At 36.6% G+C, this 18504-nt stretch overlaps 1 protein-coding gene across 1 annotated transcript; it reads left to right on the forward strand.

The window, feature by feature from the left end:
- The first annotated feature begins 14912 nt into the window (after positions 1-14912).
- On the forward strand, positions 14913-16735 carry si:dkey-11o15.10. The gene is given in 5 exon segments (NM_001328169.1): positions 14913-15310; positions 15602-15682; positions 15766-15831; positions 15944-16246; positions 16356-16735. Coding segments are annotated over 5 exon segments (1086 nt in total). The 5' UTR covers positions 14913-14961; the 3' UTR covers positions 16643-16735.
- The last annotated feature ends 1769 nt before the right edge of the window (positions 16736-18504 follow it).

Here is an 18504-nt window from a genome sequence, read left to right on the forward strand (position 1 = left end):
TTAAATGTTAGCCTCACTAATTTTCTTAAACAACCAAAACTATGTTTTTCAGATTCAAGCACATAAGTTACCTGAAAGTGATGCACGCAATTCATCTTGTACTTTTTTCCTCGTCTCGGCTCCAGACTGCTGTTCTCTTTTCCTGGGCACAGAGCTGCAACTTGCATCCATTATAATTATTTGCTGCTAGCAGCTGCAAAGATAAGTGGACCGGACCGCGCCGTGCCCACGCGGCTATGTGCGTACACAAAAAAATAAAATAAAATAAATACAACACGTTTGCTTTTGCATTCGTCATAAAATGAATTTAACAATGTGTGTATATATATATATATATATATATATATATATATATATATATATATATATATATATATATATATATATATATATATATATATATATATATATATATTTACACTGAGCTCATGTTTGTATTATTAAATAAATGTTAGTATTTTTTTCTGAGAAACCGAGACGGTGCCCCCCTCTGGAGTTAAGACCCTGTGCGGCCTGCATACTCTGTGTGTAGTGTACATTCATTAGATGAGTTATTACAGATAATGATTTTAATAACCCCATAAAATTCATAGCGGCCTGATGTTGACTACCCGGAATGATTACCTCTTTTTTCTCTGAGTGGCTTTGTGTTAATAAGAATCATTTTTGTATAGAGAAGCAGATGCCTCACCCAAAAGATGTCTTTAGCTGTAAGGCAATGCAAATGACCTTATGAAAGGAAGCCACCTGCGATGAAATGCATCAAGGAATGGGACTATCAATATGAGGAATATCCAATGATGCCAATGTTTTTTTATAGACTGATCTAATCCTGAACATAATCATAATGCTAAACGTTTGGCATTAAGACAGGTTTTTGTATATTTAGGTATTTTTTGTTCACAAAATGCAGGTAAAATATGAGCAGAATCTAATGCTTCAATTATGATCCAACCTATATTATAATGCATAAAGCACTACTAAGTTGTATATAAAGATACTACCTTAAGGCCACCTTGATGTCAAGACAAAATGTCAAAAAACAACAAACAATGCTATTCGATTTGATGTCAAAACTCTGATGTACATTTGACAACCACACATCAATGCCATTTTGACCACCAAAATAACTACACAAAAAGAATTATATTCTAAAAACAATTTCAAGCTTCAATTACAAACTTCAAATTTACACTGTATTTTGTATCCCTGCAATGCATGTAAACTACCTTGATGTCAAAACAACATCAAATATAAATCTAACATTGATGTAAAAAAAGCACATAATTTTAAAATAAAAAATAAAACACATCATTTTACCTTCAAGATGCCTAGAACTAGTCAAACAAACCTTCTCACGCCATCATCACTGCTGAAGTCAGTTTATTAAAATAACTACAATATTCTCCTGATAATAAAAAAAGTATGTGCAGAAATGTCTCTCCTGTGGTATTAAATCAAGCGTTAGAAATGTGAATTTGTCCTGCAGTTGCAATTGCTTGCGTTTAGCAAATAGACGGTTTAAGATAATTTCCTTCACAGCTTGATTAAATCAGTTAATAAAATCAGTTCTATGAGGTGCCATGCTGAATAGTGGCCGAATAGGATGGGTGATGAGCTATTGTATCAAGGCTCCTCCTAAAGTATCTTCTTACCTTCAGCTTACTAAAAATAAAAGCTATCCTCTATATAATTAAATAGGCCCAAACTCGACATGCTAATAATAGTTTGAATGAATCACGGTTCATCGAACCTGGAGATTAACTGAACACTTTAAAAATATTTTATGGTATAAATTGCAAAATATAATGATCTGACTGGCTGGAAGTTTTGCAATAAATGAATTCAATCACAGTCAGTTTTAAACACAGTAAACTGCTGTTCTGCCATGTGAAGGCTCAGTATGTGTGCTTCTATACATTAAAACACAATGTTCAGCATTTAATCTGAGGAGTTTTTAGGTAAAACACTGCACACAGAAAAGCCTATGAGTGGAACAAGGTTAAGGTACAAAGGTTTTAAATATCAGATCAAATTTGTGTAGCTTGAACTTGTTCCATCCATTTGCTGTTCAACAAAGTTTCACTATTAGTAGATGGTTAACAAACTATGAACAACTGCTCTGTAAAGTGTGATATAATATATTAGTTAAGTGTTTGTTATTAGCTTAAGTATGTTATTAGGATGTTATGCTAAAGTTGCAACTATTACTCATTTACTAACAGTTATTAAACGAAGAATAGTAGCAACTTTAGAATAACGTCCCAATAACATATAAACTATTAACTGATCTTTAACAAGCCTTTAGTAAGTAATTTACTAACAGTTTGTTCATGATCTACTACTAATTTATTAGGTATAGTTATAAATCATTAAAATACAGTTAAATCATTTACAACTTAACTAACAGCTTGTAAGTTATCAATTGGCTATCTATAAGGCACAGTTATTAATAATTAACAAACTATTAACTTTTATTTAACAAGTCATATATAACTTATTAACTAACAGTTTCTTAATGGGCTATTAACTAGTTATAACGGATAGTTATTCCAAAGTGTAACCAAAATGGGTAGTGTTTGATTTATAAAAGGGTTATTTAGCACAGTAATTGATGGTAAATATCTCAGTGCATTTATACATATACTGTACAAATGTCTTCATTTACAGAATATAGCACCTACTACCAAGGTTGACCAAAGTGTTTTACTGCGAAACAATACAAGAAATATTAATAAAATACAACAAACATTAAAACAGGGAGAAGTGTCCGTGCTATGCATTAAAAGCCTATTTAAATAAGTTGGTCTTAAGCTTGACTTTAAAAAGTGGCAGGTCAGTGATTGTACGAAGCTCAGTAGGAAGGGTATTCTAAAGTTTGAGACCTGCCACTGCAAAAGAGCGATCACCCCACTGGTTGTATATTGACTGTGGGACTTCTAGCAGAAGTTCATTAGCAGATCACAAAGCTCTACTGGGTTTGTGAATGTGCAAACTTTTGCATAAATAAGAAGGTACAAAATAGAATAAAAGTGGCTTCTTATGAAAAACATATTTGAAATATATACACTGTGATGTGTCTCTATAAATTTACAAATCACAGTAAAAAAAGACAACGTAAATGAATGATACAGACTCATTATTTTTAATCATTATCTTTAATAGTTTGCATGCCTCTGGTTAATGCATCAGTTTGTCATATATCTCATGCTGTCTGTCAACATGGTCTTAAAACCCTCTAGTTCACTTTCTGTTAGTTACTCTGCCACACTGTTCACATAATAATCAAAAAAGGTCATGATTATTTGAAATGAAGAAGTCCAGGCTGTCTACTACAGTCAAGAGCTCAGTGAGGTTACAGATGCAGAGCAAAAAGTCATCCTGGGAAAATGAGTGTCTCCCAAATATCAGATTTCTCTTCTCCTTCTATCCTCTTCCTCATCTGTCCTGCTGATTAGGTGATTTGACAGTCAATACCCATAAGACACTGCTGTCTTTGACATTATCCATTAGTAACCTGACTGGCCACTCTTCATCTTGATGGTGTCTGTCTCTGCTGTTCACTTTTGACATTTAGGTTGTTTTTATGTCCCTGTGATACACATTCAGTCCATCAGTAATATTCTGACTGGAAAAAAAGAAGATATGAGAGCCGGTCTGACATTGAGATTTATATCCTGCAGCTTATGTAAAGAGTAACAATAATCAGAATTTCAAATATGTTAAGTCACTTATATTCTGTTTTGCATATTGTGTAATATTTGTAAACAAAAACTTACTTTTAAGAACTTTGTGAAATGCTGAACTAAAAAACATTCTTAAAATAAGCAGTCATTCAAGAGCATTACAGATAATGCGTTTCATTCAACACAAACAGGTCAAAACTAGCAGTGCGTGAGGCTCGCTTTTGCTTTTCATCTCTACACTTTGATTCGTCTAGTCTATGAAATATTCTGGGAATATGAAAACTGCCTGACTTCATGGTTTTGTTTATGTAAATCAGATGAATGCCAAATAAAGACCATATCATGATGAGCCAGGCAGACAAAGCAGCACTGCAACATGACACAACTCTCGAATAGAAAAAGGCTGTTTAATTCAGGTGAGCTGTGATTCAAAACTGTTCAGCAAGGCTATTTCATGTTAAAATATTAAAATATTCTCTCTTTCCCTTTTCCAGCCGTGCACCGAGGTCCACACATCTGGTTTTTGGCCTCTACAGAATGCACTTTCACATAGGAGGAAAACTTTCCGAGGCTTTAAGAATATTGACAGATTTCCCGAATCTATTAACAGCCTCATATAGAAAGAACTGAGTTGTGGGATTCACCTCTGATATACCATTGAAAACATCTATAAAATTATTTGAAATTTATAGGAAATAGTTTTATTCAAGAAACCACATTAGCTTTTAGTGACAAGACACCATGACCAGTCAATTTCCTTAATTTAGGGAGGTCAGAAAACAATTGAGGCTAAAGATGTGTGATAGATCTAGTCTACAATAGGGCTGTCAATTCTTTTAATAATATTTTATGAATTGATAAAAAATATACATATAAACCTGCCGTTTCTACACCACCCAACCCGCTCTAAGCGGGTGACTCTCAGCATAGAGGTCGGTTGCTCTAACGAGGAGGCTAAAGACCATGGCCTCTAACGTCTTTTGCTAGAGCACCTTTTTGGGGTCAGAGGAGTGAGGTTTACCTGCACAGAACTTACTAGCTGGCCTCAGTTACACTCAACCCATAAACCTCACTCCTATCAAGATCACAGCACCAATGTACCCTGCTGGTCCTACACCACCAAACCCGCTCACAGCTGATGTCGAACTGACGACTCTCCACATGGAAGTCAGTTGGTCTAACATGGAGGCTAAAGACCATGGCCTCTAGCATCTGTCGCTAGAGCACCTTTACAGGTACAGGGGAATGAGATTTACAGAGATTTTACATTTTAAGACTTTTTGTTAAAGAAAACAAACGTTACATACTGTTTGCTATGTAATGCAAAAACTTTCAAGCTCAATATCTCAAAATCATTCAGAACGCAGATAAAACCTTATAATTCAAAGGTGATGAAATGTATATTGATTTTATACGCTATTTATAAGCATTCAACAACAACAAAAATAGTTAATACTAAATTACATTTCAGACACAATATTGTTTTACTAATTTTAAGTAGTTCCCAACAAAGCTAAAACACAACATTTCATCGCCTTGGCATTATAAGGTTTTATCTGCATTCTGAATGACTTTGAGATATTGAGCTTCAAAGTTTTTGCATTCCATAAAGCATTCCATATATTCAATTTATCTACGCTGCAATGTTTCATTGATCTGCTTATTCATTCAGAAGTCAATTGAGATGTTTCTAAAGGATTCAGCCTTCTTGAACAAATAATGGTAACAACACAGAGTTAACAATGTAGTGATCAGTGGTAAAGGAACTTGTGACAATTAACTTATGGAAATTAATTTCCCATATAAACAAATGCTGCAGAGTTTACACTAAACTCTTAAGCTCATCAGAAAAGTGGCATGAGACAGTGACCATGTGTCTTTTGTTTATCTGAAAGACAAAGGGGTTAAGAGCTCAGAATTGTAGTTACCTTTGTTAACTATTATTAGTTATTAAATACACATTTATTACAATTATGTCTTCCTTGTGTTGATAATACAGAAAAAGGCTCTAGTCAAACAATCTCATTATCTTTCAGATTTGGCCAGGTAATAGACTCCTCATTTGTATAATTTAATTAACAATATTTTATTGTTAATTATTTTGACAGTGGAAAGCTGTCTGGTGCCCCGTTTAAAAGGAGTTATTTATCTGTTATTTCTACATTAATTGGTGCCCTTGCAAGGGATTAAAATATCAATATTAATAGCAATACCAAAATATTAATTTTAATATATGATAAATCCAATTATCAATACAACAGCAAGAAAGGATAAAAGTAGACCGGCAGCCAATGAAGACATAGTAGTAGGCTGCCATTATGCAAATATCTAATAAATATATGTTGGTTTGTCCATGAGATAACATTGGAATTGCTGTCAAACCTGTATCTGCCAGTTCAGAAACAATCATTTTACTTCTCAATTTACCATTCTAAGGCTCACTGAGACTTATTATCTGACCATATATCCGCATGTAATTACTAACTTTCATCATCTAGTGACATCTATCATTGACCGCCAACGTAAGAGTTCACAATCATGCAGATAATTAATTCTCATAATCATTTAATAGTTGTTATTCAGCGATTCATGCTGATGTCTGGGACATTTGTGTCCTTGAATGACTAAGCAGTAATGACGTTAAACGCTGATCCATCCACATTGTAACATTTCAACTGCTGCAAATTCCTGACTCATGAGTCAGAACAGACATTTGAACTCAGTTGGGGACAAGAATAAATCTAAAGGCCTAAGGAAGAAAAAATGTTGAGTGACAAATGATAACTTTATTAAATCTCTCCCATTTGCAATTACTTTATTGCTAAATGCCTTGTAGGTAGCGCTGCAGCCTGGAGACCGCCAAGCGAGAGGGATTACACCGCGAGTAGGCTGAGTTTAGGGTTAGTGTAAGTGTAGTAGACAGATAAAAAACAACAGGTTACTGTGAAGTTTGGATTTAGATTTTAAATGCCACCTATGGTGAAAAATCTACTTTTTAAGCTGTTTGGACAGACATTTGTGTAGGTATAGTGTATAGGCAGTCACATTGGGGTGATATAAACAGTCCTTTTTTTTCGATTTAACAACATAAAAACAGTGGACCAGTTGGCGCGGATTTCAGACCGACCGCAACTTGATGTAGGAGCGCGGCCCCCCGCCCACCGAATTGATTGACAGCTGTGCATCAACATGTCTCGGTAGTCAATTGTTTAATCATATCAACAAGACAGGACGTGCGCAAAGCAACCGGGAATAAAAGGTTTGTTCAGTTTGCTAGAATCATCAATCATCAATAAATGTGATCAAGAGTGAGTTTTACAAGTTTAAAATGTTTTAAAACAGTGCACGTGTGTAATAAATTACAGAGATTTACTTCAGCTTTACTTCATCAGCACAGCTGCGTGTCAGAACAATTATAAAAGAAGACGCTTTAATCCCGGTTTGTGGACGTTAAATAAGCTTTAGTTTGTACATTAACATAACAGATATCCATACAGCAGTGGAGATTAACCTGTATCCTGTCACATATGCATGCAAAAAGTGTGCAAAGCTAAACACGCGCTGTCTGTGTGTTTGTGCATGTTGTGTCCGCGTTGTTTATGAGTCTGTGTATCTGTGTGTGTGCGTGAACTTTGTAACGACATTGTGTGTGACTCATCGTTGTCACTTAACACAACAAATGCATCAAATACTCATTGGTAAAGTTCTTACTGTAGTATTATTCACAAACGTTACGTGAAATCTTCCCTTTAAGCCTCTCTGTTGTCTGACGCAGCTGAGGGAGGAGATTAAGGTGGGAGATTAACGGTGGGCGGGGAGGACTAGTCTTTAAGGCGCAGTACAGCAAAACCGCCACCCAGTGCAAAAATTTGTAAAATAGAATCTTATAAAGGTATAATACAAAAATCTGATGGGTGTTTTGAGCTGAAACTTTACAGACACATTCTGGAGACACAAAAGATTCATAATAAATCTCAAAAAAGGGGTAACCTAGGTGCTCTTTAATAAAACACAACAGGTAACTGTGAGGGTTAGGTTTGGGGTAGGTGTAGACATTAACAAAACACAAGTTACTGAGAGGTATGGTTTAGGTTTGGGTTAGGTGTAGATGTAATAAAACACAACAGGATCCTGTGAGGTTGGATTTAGGGTTGGGATAGGTATGGATGTTAATAAAACACAACAGGTTCCCGTGAGGTTTGGTTTAGGTTTGGGGTAGGTGTAGGTGTAGACGTTAATAAAACGCAACAGGTTAGTCTGAGGTTTGGTTTAGGTTTGGGGAAGGTGTAGGTGTAGGTGTAGACATTCATTAAACACAAAAGGTTGGACTCCATGTCATGTATACTGTAAGACATTAAATAAATCAATGAACACTCCAGAAGGTTTGTACAGCCCACTTGGAGCTCAAGTCCCACCCACTTGGGGCTGACCAGCCCATTTGGAGCTGGTTTCCGACCTCCATTTATACCCTTCTCCTAAATGCTGCCATTGTGTGCATGAAGAACAGCAGGCAATTATTTATCCTAATTTAATGTGCTTCCACTACAGCAGGTTTTCAATTTGGGCCCGAGCGGTCGTATATTAAATTTTAATCTTGCCTCAAAATTGTCTGAAGTAAACAGTAACATCCAGGCACAGAGGTGTTATGACAGGTCAGTTAATAAAAATGATGGAAAAGCAACCATTAAGACATTTTTGAAGTCTAGTCTTCATCGTTTATTTTTTAGCAATAATTTTTGTCGGTGGAGACTATGGAAATAGTGATAGAAAAATAATAATGAGCTGACATATAACAAGATGCTACATGCCGCCTACAAACGCCTGAACTAGCACTTATGGTTCATTACATTCAGCTATTTTCATGGTAAACATGACAGAATATGAGAGAGAAAAGCCAGGAAGTTTCATCCTTACTGTAAGTTATATACTGTAACTAGCTGGATATTCATTAAAACTTTTGTCCTAAGTTGGAAAAAAAAACGGCTGAAAGCACCCTGCTTTCATTTCACACATAGTAACCAAGAGGGCAACTGTTCATTAAAGGTGCCAGAAAGAATTAGACTTCTAGATCACAAATCAAGTAAGAATCTGTGCAAATAGGAAACGATTTTCTGATCATACCAAGAAACTGTATCTATTATATTACATCATTCTTTGACAAGAAATGAGAACCTCATTAAATGATAAAGGACAGAGTAGTTGTAACACTTTGTGCTTCTGTATATGTCCCTCAGGGTAGGTTTATTTTTACAGTCAGTGTGTAGACATATACTGCCAAGTCATTGCTACAAAGAAAAAACTTTTTACAGCATTATCAAAAAAGGCACATTTTTGTGACAACATCCCAATGGAGGGCAGTGTATGGAAGCTTGCTTTTATTTAAATCTGGAGGTAAAATAAAAAGAAGGCAACCTCACAAATCCGACATGTTTACTGTATGTCTTGCCATGCTGAAAAAAATAATAATAATAGCATCTGTGTGACAAAACGGTGTAACAGAACTGTGAAATACAGACAGAATTGTAAAAACTGCTTAAAACATGTTTTGCAATATCACCCAATTATGCCATAAATGTCTCAAATACAAGCTTTGAAATGGTTAAACACTCTTTATAAGCCAAAAGTCAGAATTAAACAGACATTTTAAAGTGAAACCTTCTTGAAATTCGAGTTCATATCCTGTAAATCTGAGACAGCATGGTCAAAGGTTAAATGTGTGTAAGCCTTTTTTAGCCTGTTATTTTTTAAGTTATCTATATTTTTTTTCAGCTCTGAATTTAATCTGACTTCAATTTTAAGTGACCGTTTTTGATATATATCTGATCCCATTCTCTTCAGTTACATGTTCACTGGGGACCAAATGCCGCTTAGAGTTTCACGTCCCAGGATTGCATTTCTTTTCACGGACACCAATGTTCTAAAGTTAGTCAGAGAATTTAGGGTTAACTATAATTGGTCTGGTTTCCTCTTGCTCATACATACCAAAAAAAATTGTAAATTTTATAATTTCCATACAACTTGTTATCGGTGATTAACTGATTAAAGGCCTTTATGCTGCCATGCCTCTTGCTCCGTACAGTCTAATGTGCATTAAAAAAACTTTAAAATCATGTCACAACATTGAGGTAGCGCAGACATGAAAAATTTCAGGAGAATTCAGAATAAATCAAAAACTTAATACTTGAAAGTAAAAGTGTATCATGCCAATTACAGAATCAAATAATAAAAAGCCAATTCAGAACAATTACCAAAGATAAATCCAAGAGTTAGAGATGGATGAAGTACGTTGCAGCAATTAGGTGTAGATGCCAATGCTCTTAGACTCGCACACTGCAACAGGGTATCTCCACTACAAGATCCCAATGACATTTCTGCACCTTCCCCCTTAAATACTCAGAACTAACAACCATAAATTCAAGAAAATAAAAGCTTCACAAGAACCCTTAATGAGTTGAGGTGTAAACCATTTTCCCTAAAGTGGAACATCTGGCAAAGATCTCAAAGTCAAAACCCAAATTAACAGATATAAGGGAAAATGTGAAAAATTCCAGTCACATTGATACCACTTTACCATACTATCACACAAAGACATTTAAAATGGTACCAAACATAAAGGGAAAAATTAAAGATACACAATATATACCATATTCAAAACTGGAAGATTCTGTGTGGAAGACTGTTAGGGTGTACTCTCTCTAGGCATAGTTGCCTTGAACCTCGTCAAAGCCTGGTTGTTCTCTATCCCCCCTCCCCCGACACCCCACACTCACACTGCATCTTTACTTTTCAAGCCGGAGCACACTTACATCAGCGATGATGTGGCTGTTCAGTTTGAAAAAGAAGTGCTCTCGCACAGTACCGTGGAGATTGCTTTAGTTATGTTGTTTTGTTTTATTTTAAGTTGTTTGATATGCAGTGACACACAGACAAATCTTCTGCTGAACATATCCACAACTTTTGATGCTCATAAGTTATCATAAATGTTTTCATGCTGCACGTATTAGGAGTGGGTGGTTTGCATCTTTGATAAACTACGACAGTTTGCATCATTAGACAGTAAGAATGGTTAACAAATCCATATGAAACATTCCCTTAAAAGTGACATTGTGTCTTCAGTTTGGCCCAACCAAACCCCGCTCTGGCACACCTTTTCCAAATGGGCCAGGGCCAGCTAACTGAACTATGCCTGGGCCCAATTCTGAGCACTCACACTTGTCAAACGAACAAGGGCATGGTTTGGATAGCCTAGTGTGAGTAAGTCCTTAGTGACCTTCTCTGGTGAAGAAGGTCAAGTAGAGCAGTGGTCCCCAACCCCAGTCCGTGGATCAATCAGTACCGGGCCGCACAAGAATTAATTTATTTTTATTAATTATCTTTAAGTTGGCAGATAGAGTAGCTGCATTTAAAGCCAAACTGGATTTGTGGGGACAGCGCGTGAACAGAGGCATATTGGACATGTTTCAAACATTAGAGGGGATTTTGTGTGAGACTGAACCTGTGCCCTCACTCACCAAGCTGGTGCACGATCACCAGTCTTCGCTGTTAAAGTAGTTTGAGAAACACTTTCGCATGTCGAGATGTACATGATATGTGTGTGTGCTGGCGCTCACGTGCTGTTTCACAGGCACACGCAAAGCTTGAAGGTAAACAAACAACGGCTTATCATAAGCATCTTATCGATAATTATTTATACGGTTGGTATTAAAGTGAACATATAAACGTTATCTGCCTAATTTCTAGCAGCTAAATGTGTCTGGAAAAATATTCAAAGGCTTTTATTCTCATAAACCACGCGGACGTGAATGTGTCTGACTGTTCTCCATGGCTAAAGCAGACGTCTCAAGTCAGCACGTTCTAGACGTGCATGCGCTCTTTCCGGCAATCTTCCTTCTGACATTACCCCCATGATAGGACTATCTCGTCGCAAAGAAACAAGCTCAGGGCTCCCATTGATTTAGCGTTACGGACAGTTTTTGATGTTATAATATGTTATATTGTATTGGAGCAATGTGTTAATAAAGTTATTACTTCCTAATGTTATAATAGCATTGTAATGTTGGAGCAATGTGCTAATAAAGTTCTATACGAGTACACAGTGGATTCATGTTTATTATTATTAAAATTATTATTTCAACCCCCCGATCCGCAGTAAAATTGTCAAGCTTTGACCAGTCCGCAGTTAAGGTTGGGGACCACTGAAGTAGAGGGCAAAGAGGGGGCTCAGGGTAAGTGACTGAGACAGTTGAACAACTGGTTTCCCACCTGATCTTCTTCTCAGATTAAAAAGTTTGTTTTAGTGCCTGACATTTCTCATGGTCTTGCCTCATGGAATTTCATAACAGTTCTCAGGCTGTGATATTATGGAAAGACTTAGCCGTCCTTACAAAGAGCATAAGCTCAAAATCAAGAAAAAATAAACTTCAGAAATAAAATTGAGATGCAAAAAGGATCACTGACCTTTGCTTTATACTGTGTAGTTGAAAAACTCAGCGAACATGAGAACTAAAGTTTCACACAGAATCTTTTATTGCAGTTCAATGTTTTATTTATTTCTTCAAATAGAAAAAAAAACTGAGAAAAAAACATTATAATTATGTGAAATAAAGTCATAAAGTAGTAACGAAAATGGTCAAACTAAATTGATGAAATTCATAATGTTGAATAAAAAATGACAATTAAATTACAACATGCTACTGTATGTAGTAAACTGTATGTAAAAGTCAGAGGACATTTGTTTCTGTGAGATACAAGAGAGACAGCAGAAAGAGAATGTAAAAACAAGTGAATTACTGGGTGGGTGGATAATAAATGAAGCTTTTAAAGTTGTTTAGAGAACAGTTGAATAATTGATGAGCATACATTAATGTGGGGACGCTTTCTCAGCTGTATCCAATATTCTTTATTGGATCACTGAAAAAAAATTGCTTTACATTATAATTGTTTGAAATGTACATATAATAAAGTATATTTATTATTACAATAATCCAAGCCAATGGTAATGAACTCTATTAAAACAAAATTTGCCCAGATCTGATTAAGCCTTGCGGGGATCCCTTTAAAACCACTTAGGACTAATGCACATTACTGACTCTGTATCTGTTCCCGGTTTATTATAGAGGGAGTTCATTTATCAGATGCACAGTGACTTAGCACTCAGAATAGGCAATTTTCTGTCCATTATAAAGCATTATTGATAAAATGACAGTGCACTGGTGCCTCCTGAGTACATGTGTGGCTGAGCGAGACAGTGTCAGTAATAGAACATTAGTCTTTATTTCTGCTACATCTCTTCCCTTCTTCTGTCACCAGGCTGAATATAAATCAAAACCCAAAGAAGTGTCCTGTCAAAGCTTGCGGTTAAATTTAGTTGATACCAATAGTGAGATGATGTGCTGACGGTGCTAAACGAAGCAGACTGTCAATGTTTAGCTGGAGCCCAGAGAACTGGGGAATTCAATAAAAGACAAAGTTGAGAAAGGGCAAAAGTAACTACTTGTCTGCTACTGTATGTAGAGACTGAGAGAAGTAAATCACTATTTTTTTCATCCCATCAGTCTACTGGCTTCAGCTAGAGGGACACAGTTCCGTTTGGCTGCAATGTTGCTTGAGGAGTGAGGAGTTGGGGGGAAAAAAGGACTTTATTAAATAAACTGCTTTAATTCACAAGTAGGTAGGAATTTCAGTCTAATTGCCTAGCTAGTTGACAGATATAATCCCTCCAGCATGTCCTGAAGTCTCTTCCAAGTCGTACAGGATCCAAACATGTTCACCTGAAGGCATCCCAACCAGACGCCTAAACCATCTCAAGTTTCTCCTTGCAATGCAGGGTAGCAGCAGCTGTATTTCAAGTTACTTTTGGATGTGTGAGCTTTGTACTCTCTCTTAAGGCACATGCACACAGGACAAGTTTAGCTCATACTTATCGTTTGCATTTTCAGTGATATTTTTCAGCGTTCATATCCAAGTGCTTTTCTTTGGCATTGAGCAGAGTGAATGTGCAAAATCAATCCATGATGTTTGATGGTGCTCAAAATGAAATGAAGTAAAATCTTTTGAATCGTATTTGAAATGCAGTCCCTGAATGCTCGGTTTTTATGATTGAGTGCCACCAAGTCATGTTTAATTTTAACCCTCTTGGGTCTGAGGGTGTTTTGGGGCCATGGAAAAGTTTAGACATGCACTGACATTTGTGTTGTGTTGCAAGCTGGGCTACAATAATATCCAAGCAGAATGTTTGTATGTGTTTGTGTTTTTGAGAAAGAAACGTTTATGCGTGGTTAGTGAAAACTAAAAATTTGAAGTCATTGAAACAAGGCTAAGATGGAACTAAGAGGAAAGAGTTTCAAGAAAGAATCAGAGAAAAGTTTATATTCTTTATTGTTTGCAGTTTATTTAAAATATAATAATCACACAAAGCAACTGGAGATACACTTGTGAGAGTCAGTGCAATCTATAAAACTCTGCAAACTTTATAAACTTACATTTAGCAAATCTACTGAAAAAGTTCTTTGTAAATGGAGAGTTTCATTGCAAAATGAGATATATCCATTTTGAGAAATTTTCGTTATTTGACATTATTATTTAAGACATCAACAGTCAAGTTCATTTACAATTTTTATACATTAAACCATTACTTGAGTCCGGGAACATATTATTCTTCAAATCCAGGATATTTTTATTTTATTTTATGTCAATAAATAGTTCATAAATAAGTCATAAACCATGCTAAAAAGCAACATACTATCTTAACATTGTCAAACATCTTAAATTGGTTAAAAAAATAAAAATAAAAACTCTTCAAAAATATATGGAAAAGTCCTTACTTTTATACGGATTACATAAAAATAGATAATTTGTTTTCCACTTAAATTTGTTAATGCAAAAGTAGATATATATGTCATAAATCATCATCTTTCATTTCAGTGACGTGTTTTTCTGACCACATTCAGCACACTTCTTCAGGCGCTTGTAATAACAATAGCCGCGTTTCCACTATCACGCCTAAAGCGAGCGAGCCAGGGCAAGCCAAGGCCAGTCGCGTTTCCACTATCACTTCCGGGGCCTAATCGGGCCAAAGCGGGGCTTCCTTGGGGCCAGTGGCCGGCCTTTTTCGGCCCGCCGAATACCTTGGGCCAAGGAGGGCCAACTGGGGCTTCGGGGCGGGGTTACGTACAAAGGCGGAGTTTTCCTGTCAGGTAAAGAGGGGACAAGATGCTTACTTCCCTTACATTTGTTTTGCTATCGCGCTTGATCAACTCACTAAGAAGAAGAAAAAATGGATAGCAGACAGTACTGGTCAGTTGAGGACACCAGGGCTCTTCTGAACATTTGGGCAGAGGAAAATGTTCAGAGGCAAATAGTCGGCAATTGCAGAAATGAGGACGTTATCAAATACATCGTTGCTGAGCTAGCGAAAGCACAAATTCAGCGAACAACGGTACAAGTCCGCGAGAAGTTGAAGAAATTGCGAGCACAGTATAAAGCGATCAAAATCCACAATGGTCAGAGCGGCGCCCACCGGAAAAATTTCCCGTGGTTTGAAATCATGGACGGTGTGCTAGGTCACCGACCCTCCGTTAGTGGGGAGACCACCAGAGATTCGATGGCAGCTAACCTTACAGTCGGTAAGTAAACAAAACAAAGTAATGGGGAAAAAAATTGTGTATACATAAGGATATATCATTTACTGCTGTATATTAAGATATGATTTGTTTACTCTGCAATTACAATTTTTTTTTCTTAAGGTGCTTTGTAGTTATGTAAAAATAAATGTTGCAATCTTAAAATGTGTTAAAGAGTTTTTTTTTTTCTTTCGAAGCTACTTTATGTTACTAACTAGATTGTTAACATACCAAACTGCTGACATGACATCAGTGGCTAATATGTTTATTTTTATTTTTTGTTGTGTGTGCTAGATGTGCCATCAAACAACACTGTCATGGAGTTGAGTGAACTGGAGGATGGTCCATCGCAACCACTTATTTCGTCTACCCCTGGTAAGTTTGATTACACAGATGAGACAAAATAAGAGAACCTTTTTTTGCCAGTACATAATTATTCCTGTATATGTATATTACAGAGAGACATGACAGCACAACCGGTATTAGAAGGGGATCACACCACATTCCACAGAGGACACGACCAGGTATTTAGAGTTTTTATTTATTGTGTAAACTTCACACAAGTAAGCCTATGTGCTTAAAAAAGTTTTCTGTATTTGAGGCTTACTTTTTTTTTCATTTTTTTTTTCTCTACAGAATCTCGAAAGCGTAAGGCAACCTCCTTGTCCAGGGACTTTATGCAGTACATGCGTGAGCAGACTCAAGAACAAAGAGAGGAAGAACAGGAACTGAGACGGAAGGACAGAGATGCAGAGATGTTGATGCGACGGGAGGAGCTGGCAGCTTATATGCAATTACAGCAAAAAGAAATGGACAATAGGCAAAAGGACTGTGAGGTGTTAAATTCAATTCTTGGTAGCTTTGCAGCTACAGGGAGACATGACAACACAACCGGTATTAGAGGGGGATCACACCACATTCCACCGAGGACACGACCAGGTATTTAGAGTTTTTATTTATTGTGTAAACTTCACAAAAGTAAGCCTATGTGCATACAAAAAGTATCCTGTATTTGAGGCTTACTTTTTTTCATTTTTTTTCTCTACAGAATTTCGAAAGCGTAAAGCAACCTCCTTGTCCAGGGACTTTATGCAGTACATGCGTGAGCAGACTCAAGAACAAAGAGAGGCAGAACAGGAACTGAGACGGAAGGACAGAGATGCAGAGATGTTGATGCGACGGGAGGAGCTGGCAGCTTATATGCAATTATGGCAAAAAGAAATGGACAATAGGCAGAAGGACTCTGAGGTGTTAAATTCAATTCTTGGTAGCTTGGCAGCTGCTCTTCTGCAAAAAAAAGTAGAGCAGTCTGTCCAAGTCGCATCTGCTTTATAGTACTTTTTAGCACCTTTGTTATTTTAACCACCTTTGTTATTTTTGTTTGTTGTGTTGCACCTTCGTAATTTGCACTATTGTAAAAAATTGATCACAAATAAAAGCTCTTTTTTTTCAATAGTTGTGTATTGTGTTTGTTGTGTATTAGGAATATACAAATTCGCATCCTGTTTCATAGTATAACCATAAGAATATGTGGAGGTCTATGTATAAGTTTACTGCTCTTATGAAATAGCATGCTTTATTTTAATTAATAAAAGTACATTTTTATTTGAGGCATCAAAACAGGTATTGATGAAGAAAATACGCTTGCTAACAGTTGTCTAGTAATGATCGTTGTCTGTAACGACTCTAATGCTTTGGGGAATCAAACAGTTATTGTAATAGACTAGTATGCCTATTTGTCTTCTGAGATGTAAAGCAGGTCCTATTCAGGTCAAATGATTTAGCCCATCAAGACGGCATTGGCATGAACCGTCATACCTGATAATGGGTTTCTTATATGTAAAAAGCTTCTATTCAGGTCAAGGTTTAGTCTGTCAGGCAGCTATTATGAAAGATGATTGCACGTAATCACAAGCCATTTCTTTTAATGGTTACCCCTTCACACATATTTTAATTGCATTGTTGCAAACCAGTAACAGGATCAAGAGTAGTTCTGTGCTATGTAACAACAAACAGTAATTACACCTTGAAGAAAAATAAATCTGAGAAAAGGTGTAGTTGGTGTATAGGGTTTATCAAATAAAAATTTATTGTGTAGATATGAAAGTGAACTCTTTTCAGCCAGTTAACATGTATAAATTGTCTATACAATACATTTAATTTATGATATTGTTACTATATAAATCTAAATGTCAAGTTGTGTCACAGATTTGATAGTGAAAAGCACCCCAAAGATAATTCTAATGTGTAGTTTTCAGTATTTTATTTCACAACAAAAAAAAAACAATGTTACAATTCATGTTGCTGCATGAAATACTGTAGCAGAGCAGTTGCATCTGAATTGTCATTACCAAGATAAGATGGTCTTTCAACATCTGCATCAGCACCATCAGAGGACCATTCTGGCTCAAACCTGTCCATGTGTAATTCACACAAGTTATGCAGTGTACAGCATGTCTCAACCATATCAACAACAACATTTACATTGCAGTCATTTCTTTTACTAAGACATTTCCACCTGCCTTTCAAGCGCCCAAATGCATGCTCAACCACACAGCGGGCTCGACTTGTTCTCATAATGTAAAGTTCTTGAGCCTCTGTGAGCCTGCCGGTGTCTGGATATGGTTTTAACAACCATTTCTGCAGTGGATATGCAGAGTCGCCAACAATGAAATAGCCTACATCAGTTCTGCATATGTTCTTTATTCTGCCGGGAAAAGCTGTGGTGGATGTTGCCCAGGTCCAAAGGCATGATTTTTTAAGGATGTCATGTTCTCTACCAGGCTGTCCAACATTAAGGTCCCAAAAAAGAGAGCCTTTGCCATCCACAACTCCTTGTAAAATTATGGAATGCCAGCCTTTTCTATTGTGAAAATCTGACTGGTATTGTGGAGGTTTCAGTATGGGAATGTGTGAACCGTCAATAGCACCAACACATTGTAGAATTCCAAATTTGTCCTCAAAATAATCTGCAATCTCTGCCATTTTAGCTTGGTCAGGGGTGGTTATGAGCTTGAGTCGAAGCACAGCAATCACAGCCTTACAAAAGTCATGCACACAGCGACACACCGAGGTCCGACTGACAGCAAACAGGTTAGCTACTGTTCTATACTCAGTTGTAGATGCAAGTTTATAGAGTGCAATGGCTACACGTTTTGCCAGAGGAATTCACAATCTGAATGACGTGTCTAGTCGCT

Source organism: Danio rerio, chromosome 21, assembly GCF_052040795.2.
Source record: "Danio rerio strain M-AB ecotype USA chromosome 21, GRCz13ab, whole genome shotgun sequence".
NCBI classification, from domain to species: domain Eukaryota; kingdom Metazoa; phylum Chordata; class Actinopteri; order Cypriniformes; family Danionidae; genus Danio; species Danio rerio.